Source organism: Cannabis sativa, chromosome 4 (assembly GCF_029168945.1).
Source record: "Cannabis sativa cultivar Pink pepper isolate KNU-18-1 chromosome 4, ASM2916894v1, whole genome shotgun sequence".
Taxonomy (NCBI): domain Eukaryota; kingdom Viridiplantae; phylum Streptophyta; class Magnoliopsida; order Rosales; family Cannabaceae; genus Cannabis; species Cannabis sativa.
In genome coordinates, this window is record NC_083604.1 from 40,101,621 (window position 1) to 40,112,788 (window position 11,168).

The 11,168-nt window shown below is 35.9% G+C and overlaps 1 protein-coding gene and 1 non-coding gene across 2 annotated transcripts; both read right to left on the reverse strand.

The window, feature by feature from the left end:
• Positions 1-38: 38 nt before the first annotated feature.
• On the reverse strand, positions 39-734 carry LOC133036924 (uncharacterized). The gene is made up of 2 exons (XM_061113701.1): positions 556-734; positions 39-246 (listed from the first exon to the last, which is right to left on the reverse strand). Exons 1-2 carry the CDS (start codon positions 732-734, stop codon positions 39-41), a joined length of 387 nt encoding a protein of 128 aa, XP_060969684.1.
• Positions 735-10,479: 9,745 nt separating this feature from the next.
• On the reverse strand, positions 10,480-10,552 carry TRNAR-UCU (transfer RNA arginine (anticodon UCU)). The gene has a single exon. It is a non-coding gene; the product is annotated as a tRNA-Arg (tRNA).
• Between the last annotated feature and the right edge of the window lie 616 nt (positions 10,553-11,168).

Here is an 11,168-nt window from a genome sequence, read left to right on the forward strand (position 1 = left end):
GTTGCTATCCTTTTTGTTGTTCTGTATGACCATAATACTTATGGCAGTGCCTCCGGCCAGTTCTCTTTAGCTTCTTCAAGCTCTTTTTTCATGGTGTCTTTGAGTGTCTTGTTTACTGCGGCTTGCCCATCTGTTTGAGGGTGTGCTACTGCAGAGAAACTTTTGATGGTTCCATGTGTCGAGAAGTCTATGAACATCTGGCTATCGAACTGCTTACCGTTGTTCGAGACAATCTTGTGCAAAAGTCTGTACCGGCATATGATGTTTTTTACTAAAAAATCCAGTACTTAATTAGATGTTATGGTTGTCAGGGGCTCGGCTTCTACCCACTCGGTGAAGTAATCCACTGCGACCACTGCATATTGTACTCTACCTTTGTCTTTGGGAAACTTTCCGATCAGGTCTATTCTTCATATGGCAAAAGGCCATGGACTTTTCATTTGTATTAGCTCATTAGGGGGTGCGCGGGGGATCTTTGAAAATTTTTAGCACTTATCACACTTCTTTACATGGGCTTTTGAATCTTCCATCATAGTTGGCCAGAAATATTCTTACCTTAGAATTTTCTTCGATAAACTTTGCCCCACAGCATGATTACCACATAATCCTTTGTGTACTTTAGATAGGATTCGTGCAACTTCTTCTTTTGTTACACACCTTAGTAGTGGCATGGAGAAGCCTCTTCTATACATTACACCTTCTACTATGATGTACCGTGCAGCTTTTCTCGTCATCTTCTAAGCCTCATTTCTATTGTTTGGATGTTCTCCAGTGTTAAGATAAGCTGCTATGGGTAGGTCAGCGCCGTGTCTATCATTTTGACTTCTTCTGCACAGGTGATGCTGGGTTCCTCCAAGAATTAGATTGGGACTAAGTTGGTCGTATCTGTCATTGTGATGCTCATAACCTGTGCCAAGGCATCAGTAGTTGTGTTTTTTTCCCTTGGAATTTACTTGAGGGTGTAACCCTTAAATTGTGCGAGTAGGTCCTGGCTCTTGCTAAGATAAGCCATCATCTTTTCTCCACGAGCCATGTACTCCCCTGAGACTTGATTTACCACCAGCTGTGAATCACTGTAGACTTTACTGTACTCAGTGTGTACCTCCTGAGCAAGCTTTAGTCCAGCTATGATTGCTTCATACTCTGCTTTGTTGTTGGAGGCTATGAACCCAAATTTGATTACACCCTGCAAAGGTTGCCCCAGGTGTGATGAGAGCAATTCATGTACCAATAAGCTGATCGGTGGCTGACCCGTCCACATGTAATTTCTAGATAAGTTTGTCTTTATTTTCTTTTGGTAGGGACAGCTGTACTGGCTCGGGGCTATCCTTTGAACTGTCTTCCTCTTTGCATGTACATTCCACCACAAACTTTGCCAAAGCCTACCCTTTTACTGCTGTACAGGGTTGAAAGATTATTTTATACTGTCCTAACTCTATGGCCCACTTGAGTAACCGTCCAGAGGCATTAGACTTTTGTAAAACTTGGCACAAGGGTGTAGGTATTAACCCCAAACATGATGTGCTTGGGAATAGGGCCTTAACTCTCTTATGGCTAAGAACAGACAGTAAGTAAGTTTTTCAATTAAAGGATACCAACCTTCTGCTTCAACAATTCATTTGTTGATATAGTAGACTGGATGCTAGACATTATTTTTCTTCTCTTATCAGCACGACGCTCATAGCATATTCAGTGACTGCCAAGTACATCCCTAATTCTTCTCCGTCTAAGGGTTTTGAGAGTATAAGAGACTTTGCAAGTTGTCTTTTTAGCTCTTGGAAATCATTTTTACGTTCCTTTGTCCATTCAAATTTCTTGTTGCCTTGGAGGATGTTGAAGAAGGGAACACACTTGTCCTTTGACGTTGAAACAAATTTGTTCAGTGCATCTATTCAACCAGTTAAGCTTTGTACTTCCTTTGTTTTTGTTGGCGACTTCATATCTAGGAGGGCTTGTATTTTCTCTAGGTTGGCTTCTATTCCTCGAGCATTAACAATAAATCCAAGAAACTTACTCGAGTTGACCCCAAAGGAACACTTTAAGGGATTGAGTTTCATGTGGTATTATCTGAGGATTTTGAAGTATTCATCCAGATCCTCTATGTGCCCCCAGCCTTCTTGGATTCGACGAGCATGTCATCCACATATACTTCCATATTCCGTTTAATTTGATTTTGAACATCTTGTTTACTAACCTTTGATAGGTAGCCCCAGCATTCTTCAGACCAAACGAAATCACTTTATAGCAGTATAGACCCAAATCTGTTCAGAAGCTTGTATGCTCTTGGTCCAGTGGATGCATTTTGATTTGGTTGTACCCCGAATATGCGTCCATAAAGCTTAGGATTTCATGCGCGGCTGTTACATCCACAAGTTGATCAATTCTTGGGAGTGGAAAACAGTCCTTGTGACATGCCTTGTTAAGGTCGGTGAAGTCGATACATACTCGCCATTTTTTATTTGGCTTGTGTACTAGTACGGGGTTAGCCACCCAAACTGGGTAGAAAGCTTTAATAATGAACTTATTTTCATATATTCTTTCTACCTCTTCTTTTAGTGCCTGTGCACGTTCTTTGTCCAACAGTCTTCTCTTTTGTTGGAGGGACAGAAGTCTGGATTAATGTTTAGGGTGTGAGACATGACATGGGGTTAATACAGACCATATCCTTATGTGACTAGCTAAAAATGTCAAGATTTATTCTCAGAAATTTTTTTAAGGCTAATTTTATTTTGAGTAGCAAGCCTTTACCGATTTTGAGCTTCCTGGTCGAGATATCTGGATCAATTTCCACTTCTTCTAATTCTTCTATTGGCCCGACATTTGTATTTGTTTTCCCAAGTCAGAGATCCATGTCTCCATTCCCGCCTTGGGAAAGTTCCTATTCGGCAATGCTCTTCCCCTTGTCTAAACTCTGGCCAGAGGTATTTTCCTTCTTGACCTTAGATAGAGTAAGTTTGTAGCATTCCCGTGTGATCCTTTTATTTCCCTTTAGACAGCCTACTCGACTTTTAGTTGAGAACTTGATGCACAGATGGAATACCGATACGACAACTTTAAGTCATATAGGGCTGGTCAGCCTAACATGACATTAAAAGCTAACAGGACATCAATCACCAGGAATTGTGCCATTACAGTTATGCTTCTCGGAGCTTGTCCAACTGTAAGTGGTACGCGAATTTGTCCAAGTGTTGCTACACTCTGGCCGGAGAACCCATATACAAGTTGAATGTAAGGAATCAAGTCTTTAAGCTGGAGCCCCATCTTCTCATAAGTTGTCTTGAATAGAATATTTGAGGAAGCTCCATTATCCACCATAGTCCGTGCGACCATCTTGTTTGCAATATGTACTTTAATGACCACAGGGTCGTTATGTAGCATCTACCTTGGTGAATGTTATTGTTGGTTCCCCTACATGTGGTATTTTAGGTTTTCTTTCTTCCACTGCCAGAATTGTATCATTTTGTTCATGCTACAAGGCCAAAGCATACTTTTCTCTAACTTTGCCTGAGTCTCCAGCGAGGTGCGGGCCCCCAGTGATTACCTGTAGATGCCCGTCCACTAGTGGAGGCATTAGTTGGTTTTGGTTATTATCTACCTGGGCGACCGTTTGTTTCTGGTCGGCCTTAACATATTTTTGTAAGTGTAGGTTATTTTTTCCAATTAAGAATTCAATCTCTCGCTTTAAAATATTACATTCATTCGTGTCATGGCCGTAGTCTGCATGAAAACGACAAAAATTAGTTATATCTCTTTTACTTATGTCCTTCATAGGAGAGGATTTCTTGTACGACACCATAGACTAGGTGGTTGCATATATTATTTCTATATTATTCGTTAGGACTGAGAGAGCAGTAAATTTGGAAGCATTCTCTCTGGGATGCTGTTCAGCATTGTCACTGAACTTGCCTTTCTTTCCATTACCCTGTTTATTGTCGTAGTTAGACCCTTTTCCATTTGGATTTGAGCTATTGCGATATTGTAAATTCTGGATAGAAGTACCGACTATAGTGGTGTGTTTTTTATTCTTCTTTTGTTCCACGGTATCCACACACCGTATTGTCTCTTTGAGCTTATTAAATCCATTGCTCGATCTAGAAACTCAGCCATCGATCCCATAGTTAATCTCTTGATATCTTTCCATAATTCTCCAAGATGCTCAATGCCCCCAATATTGCTGCTAATCTTCCCTCCTCAGTCAGTCTTTTAACTTTTGTTGCTTTGGCCATAAACCTGCTGATGTAGGCCCTTAAAGATTCCCTTAGCATTTGCTTCACTTCTACCAGGTCTTCTAGGTGTGAGGGAAGCTGGCAGGGGAAAGAAAACTGTGCGTGGAATTCAAAGGAGAAATAAATTCATGAATTAAATTTTCTTGGAGGAAATTTGAAATACTATCGCTGAGCGACCTCTACGAGTGTGGCCAAAAATTTTTTGCACCGTACATTGCCTCTTACTCCTTGCAGGTCCATCTACATTTCAAAGTACTTCAAATGGGATAAAGGGTCTTCTTTTCCTATGTATATTTTCCATATTAGCATTTTAAACTTTGGGGGTAGGTCAAGAGCCTCGATTTCAATTGAGAAGGAGGATCCCCGTGCCCGGTCGAGTTCGAGACCTGTGAGTTTTGGGTCGGTCAGGCCTTGTACCATGTTTTTAAGTTGATCGATTTATGTTTGCACAAGCGGATGAACTTGGCTAGCCTAGTGAATGACCTGTGTGACATTGGGATCTCTTTGAACTAGATGTTGGATGTAAGTATCTGGATGGACGGTTGGTGGAATACTTTTCCCGTCCAGTCCCCTTTTGCGATTTAGATCATTTCTGAGGTCATGCACGGTACCAAGCCAGTCGAACACTGAGGCACTTGGTGGTCTTGGTGTTTGACCTATTTTGTTGAGAGGTTAGTCTGATACCTCTGTATGAGTATAGTTGTTCGAATGTGTACCTCCTCCCAAGGGGCGGTCTGGCAAGATCTGGTTGTCTATTGTTTGGACCATAGTTTGGACTTGTGGCCTTGGATTGGACGGTTGACCACTATGAGTCTGTGCGGTATGGCCAGCTACATACCCTTCTAACCCGCTCAGGGGGATACTAGATTTAGTTGATGGTTATATACTAGTGACTTGGTAGGCCCTTCTGATCAGCACGGTGGCCTACCTGGAACGATCGTCAATGGCTGCTTGTTGAGCCCTCATGACTTCCATCTCTCGATCCCTCCATTCTATGAATTGATGTCTTTGCTCATCAAAGGCAAGTTAATAGCTGCTCGGAGATCTTCCTGATCATGATGTAAAGTGCTGTTATGGCCTTGCATAAGCGCAAGTGCTTCTTGCAGATTTTGAAGTTCAGTGTCATCTCCAACAAGCCTTTGAGTGTTATTGGTGGACGGGACCTCAATGCTAGGAGTGGTTTGATCGGCCGTCGTACTTGTGTTCCCAGTCAATAGTACGCTTGGAGTGAATCCAGTTAGAGGGGAAGTCACTCCGTGGCCTACCGTTGATGGTTGCGAATTAGCTTGTTCAGGGTTTATTCCTGGTGTCCTCTTATGTTTCCAAGAGTTTACACGTTCGGATCTGTCACCATGGGATTTCCTTGATCAATAAGACCTCCCCTTCGAGTTTTTACAGCCCTGTAAACCTGTGAATACTTTAAAATAAAAGCTTGTGTTTTTGCTCTCAATGAAAGCACTAAAATATTGACCTAGCTTCTAGCCAATGACAGTGAGTCAAGATAAAAGTGATTAAATAAAATAAATAATAGAAAGTAAAAATAATAAGGTAAAAATGACACCAAATTTTCTAGAGGTTCAGTCCCGTATGAATGGTAATAGCTGTTGGGTTTTATGCCCTAAACAAAACTCATTTCAATATAATCAGATTTACTTATTAATATAGATCAGAAATAACATTTAATGTTGCATGGTTCACATGATTTATTTCATGATTATATGTATATAATGTATGAGTTCATCTGAAACCCTTTTCACATACTTGATCCTGTTTATTGTGTTGTCATCACATTAGAAAGTAAACATGACTATGTGAATAAAGTTTCTTTGATTTATCAGACACAGGTTTTTACTGATATGATAATCTACAACAAGAGTTTACTTGCATTTCGAGAAGTGCTATGTTCTTTCCAGAACATTGGTTAAAGTAAAGCTCAGGTTGGATGCATGGAGTATGCATCGGAAGGGACCGATATTGAACTTTGACTTAGATTTATTAAACTTACCGTAATATCTATTCAAGTCAATATCGCCTAGTTGATCCTAGATCAAATGTTCTTAATCCTGTTATGATTAAGCTCAATCTTGAAAGGCTAGTCGTGTTCTTTGATTTGTTAGTTAAGCCTACTTTTAGGTCAGGGTGATACGTACATTTTGGGAACACGGTAGTGCAATTGAGTGGGAGCGCTAACATAAACATGGAATCTATAGCTTCTATCTGGCGAATAGTAAGCAAAGGATGATCTCCTTCGAGCTTGACCAAACGAACATAAATGGTGGAGTACTCATTTCACATAAGCTGAAATATCATTTATACGGGGTCAAGTGTTTTAAGGATAAAATACATTGTAGGGTGTAACGGTAATCTAATCCCTTTACAGTGTAGATCATTCATATAGAGGATCATTGATCAAATTAGGATTATAACAATGGATAACTAATGATGTGTCTATATGGTGGAACATATAGAGCATTCTATATACTGAGAGTGCAATTCTAAGTTCTATGCGTGGATTCAACGAAGAATTAATAAGTTAGTGAATTTTAGTGCTAAATTCTTGATCTACTTATTGGAAGCTCGGTTATATAGACCCATGGTCCCCGCACTAATTGAGATAATATTGCTTGTAAGACTCATATAATTGGTTTTGATTAATCAATTGTAATTCTCAAATTAGACTATGTCTATGTGTGAAATTTTCACTAAGTAAGGGCGAAATTGTAAAGAAAGAGTTTATAGGGGCATATTTGTTAATTATGATACTTTGTATGGTTCAATTAATAAATATGATAAATGACAATATTATTTAATAATTATTTATAGTTATTAAATAGTTAGAATTGGCATTTAAATGGTTGAATTAGAAAATTGGCGTTTTTGAGAAAATCAGATGCAGAATTGAGAAAACTGCAAAATTGTAAAAAGTGAGGCCCAAATCCACTAAGCATGGCCGGCCACTTTTGTAGGCAATTTAAACTGATATTTTCATTATTTTAATGCCAAATAATTCAAACCTAATCCTAGTGGAATGCTATAAATAGATAGTGAAGGCTTCAGGAAATGTACACAAAATTTCTACACTTCTGATTCAGAAAAAACTGAGCCTCTCTCTCTCCCTATCTTTGGCCGACCCTTCTCTTTCTCCTTCCCTCTTCAATTTCGAAATCCTTAGTGTGAGAGTAGTGCCCACACACAGCAAGTGATACCTCAATCATAGTGAGGAAGATCGTGAAGAAAGACTTTCAGCAAGAAGCAATTTCAGCACTACAGAATCAGAGAAAGAGATCCAGGTTCAGATATTGATAATGCTCTGCTACAGAAAGGAGTCAAGGGCTAGATATCTGAACGGAAGGAGTCAAGGGCTAGATATCTGAACGGAAGGAGTCATTATATTCCGCTACACCCAATGTAAGGTTTCCTAAACTTTATATGTATTTATTTCATCATTTTAGAAAGTTCATATTTAGGGTGTTAATCAACATACTTGTAAGTAGATCTAAGATCCTGGTAAAATAATTTCCAATAATAGCTTACTCCCCTTTTTGTTGCATTGACTTGAGAAAAAATTGAAATTTTATTCCTCTCCAAAGCTCTTACAATTGATCTCTGAGTTATTCTCTCTCTTAGATCACTTTTCTCTCTTGAGTGTTCTTCTGGATTAATTTTTGTCTCTCCACAATAGTGAGATTATGCCACTATTTATAGGAGCTTATTACACGAAGAATGGTTTCCTTTAATCTATAATAAATAAAATAGGAAACTATATTAATTCTATAATTATAATGCAAAGAATGAAAAACCAAGGTGAATTGCCTTTATTCTCTGACTTAATCCCACGAATATATGGATTATCTTCGTGTCTTGGAAGCGACAAGACTCATCTCTAAAATTACCAACTCACATTTCCTGCTCGGTGCATATGAGTTGATCATGAGATTGTACTTTGGTTGGATGTCTTTCGATTACTCAATTTGGACATCCTGTTATGACAAACATTTATATCAACCTTCAAGGGCTGCTAGGAGTACTTCCTTCCACCGAGACAGGAAAATACGAGACACGTGTCATCCAGCTCATTGCCACGTCATATTACAAAAAATTGGATAACAATGTTATTAGGTAATATATTTATGCATGTTATAGAAGAATTTGAATATCTTAAATATTCATCCGTAGTGAAGTAGGTTCTATGATTAAATATACTGCGGTCGGAATGGTGGATCATTATTTTCTGGAATATACTGCATACACTGTTTTGGAATTTTTGTTTTTTTTTTATTTGTAAGTTTTAGAAGTTTGAGATTTATGATTTTTAAGTCATTATACTGTTGAAATTTTGGTAGAAATAACGTAGTAAAAAAAAGTTAAGTTAAAATTTTACGACACAAAAATTGTTATTTGCTTGATAATTAGTTTAAACAAAATTAAAAATTAGAAATTAAATTTAAAAATAATTTGGCAAATAATTAATTTAAATTTTATATTTCAAAATTAAAGTGATTTAATAGTTAGGAATAATGATCAAAACGAAACATAAGTTTTTTTAATAAAAAAAATTGTATTATTTATTAAGTAGTAATGAATATTAGGAATATAATAAATTAATTATGGATAAATTAAAATAATAAAAGAAATAAAATAAAAATTAATTATAATATGAAAAATGTGATTTATATTTTAATAAAATATATTATAATTTTTTTAAAAAATAAATAATTTTTGTAATATGTAATATATAATTTAAAATTTAATAAAGTGATAATATAAATTTTAAAAAGGCTAATTAGCAATTTTTTTTCCCGAATTTTGACATATACCAAATCATGCTCCCTGAACTTTTTTGGCCGTTAAAACTTTCCCCTCAACTATTGAGATTGTTAGATTTAAGGACTTTTGTCTAATTTCATTCAATTTTACTGTTTCAGTGATTGTTTATGTACTAAACCATGGTCCCCAGACTTTGATATCTACCAAATCATGCCCCTCAAACTTTGATATGTACTAAATCATGCCCCTTGAACTTCATTTATGTTAGAATTTTTTTACTAAAATTGGACAAAAATCCTTAAATTTAACAATCTTAATAGTTCAGGGGGAATTTTTAACGGGAAAAAAAGTTCAAGGGGCAAGATTTAGTACATGTCAAAGTTCGAGAAGAAAAATTGCTAATTAACCTTTTTAAAATAAGTAATGTTTAATTTAAATAAAAAGTGAAATAAAATTATAAATTAAATCATATTGTAAAGTAGCATAACATATTGTAAAATAGTATAAAAAAATCTAGCTTGACTTAGATCTCTTTAGTCATAAATTAAAGATAGGACAAAACAACTATATTTATATTATTACATAGTGATAATATTTTTATACATACACAGAATACTTTAGACTTGTTTGAAGAGGTTGAGTCAGTAAAGACTCTTAAATACAATTCTCCAAATTATCTAGGAATTTTTTTTATCTGCATGGATAGTTTGAGCTTGTTTTATACTTATAGTATGATCTATTGCTTATTTGATTATTTCATCAGTAGAGATTTTGGTATGTCGTCACCTTACTCGTTCTTGTAAGTTGGTAAACTTACTATTAGTTTGCTTACTTATGAGAACTGTGGAGAGGTGCTGCTGAAATTTTTACAAAAATCAAGTAATCTTAAGAGCATAGATTGTTCTATATGTATATTACAAACTTGAATGGGATAGTTGCAAATAATTTTGTAAGTAATCTTACAAAATCCTAATTGGAGCAAATAAGTTATTTAGGCTGACCATTAGCGGATAAGGGACCAAAATTACTCTGGTGTAAAGTTTTTACAGGCGCATATTAGCACCGAAAAAAAGATAATTTGTCAGTGTAGAGGTGAATAGCACTGACAAAAGTCCTTTTACCAACCGAGATTTGTTGACAGCTTTTACCGGCACCATTATGCACCAGTAAATGTTTTTCGGCGTGTTGTGACTACTTTTTCCAGCGTAAGAATGCTTCGGCAAAGTCACATTTTTTGTAGTGAGTTTATAATATCAAAATTAGGTTTGAAATATTTTAAAAATGCATTGTAGACTAAAATATGAAGAACTCTATTTTCGATATGGTAAATTATTTTGAATTTTTTAAAAATTTATAGAAATAATATTATAACTATAACGGATACCGTTATTAAAAACAATATTATTTATAAAAAGTAATTTCTGGCATGAAAATTAAGTAAATGATTGTAGTATAACATTCTTCAAAAAACACAAAATTAAAAATGCACACCCGGTGGGACTCGAACCCACAATCGCCTGATTAGAAGTCAGACGCCTTATCCATTAGGCCACGGGTGCTATTGTTGTGAGTGAGAAACGTTTATTTATTACCTTTAAAAAAAATGCTAAAATATATAGATTTTTTTTTTCTTTAGGGAATTAAAAGAAAGTTTTGGTTACACTGGAAATATCATGAATCTTTGACCGTGAAAAGTTTTTCCTAGGAAAAAAAATGTTGACGTAAGGGAAAACCTTAATTACATAATTTGTTGGTGTAAATTACAAAATCACATAATAGAAAATTACAAAGAGTATGAGATTGTTTAATTATTTATATTTTTATGAGGTTTTTCCCCCCTTGATTGTAAAATTATTTGTTTACACCAGATTTAAGGTTTTTCATTTTCTCACTTATAGTTGTTAGTTTCTATATCACTCATAAAATATGCAACAACAAAATTCAATTCTATAGATAAACATATTACATATAATTATAAGTGTATAACTTTAGATCTAAAGAATACCTTTGTTGATTCAAAGAGAAGAATTCAAATGGCGGAAGCGTACCTTAATTCATAGATAGTGATGATCTTAATCCATCTTGTAGAGATAATCTTTGTGGTGATTTTGGGTAATGATCTTCCAAGAAAACAAGACTTAGGTTTTCTAATTTTCTCTCTTGATGGGGGAAGAT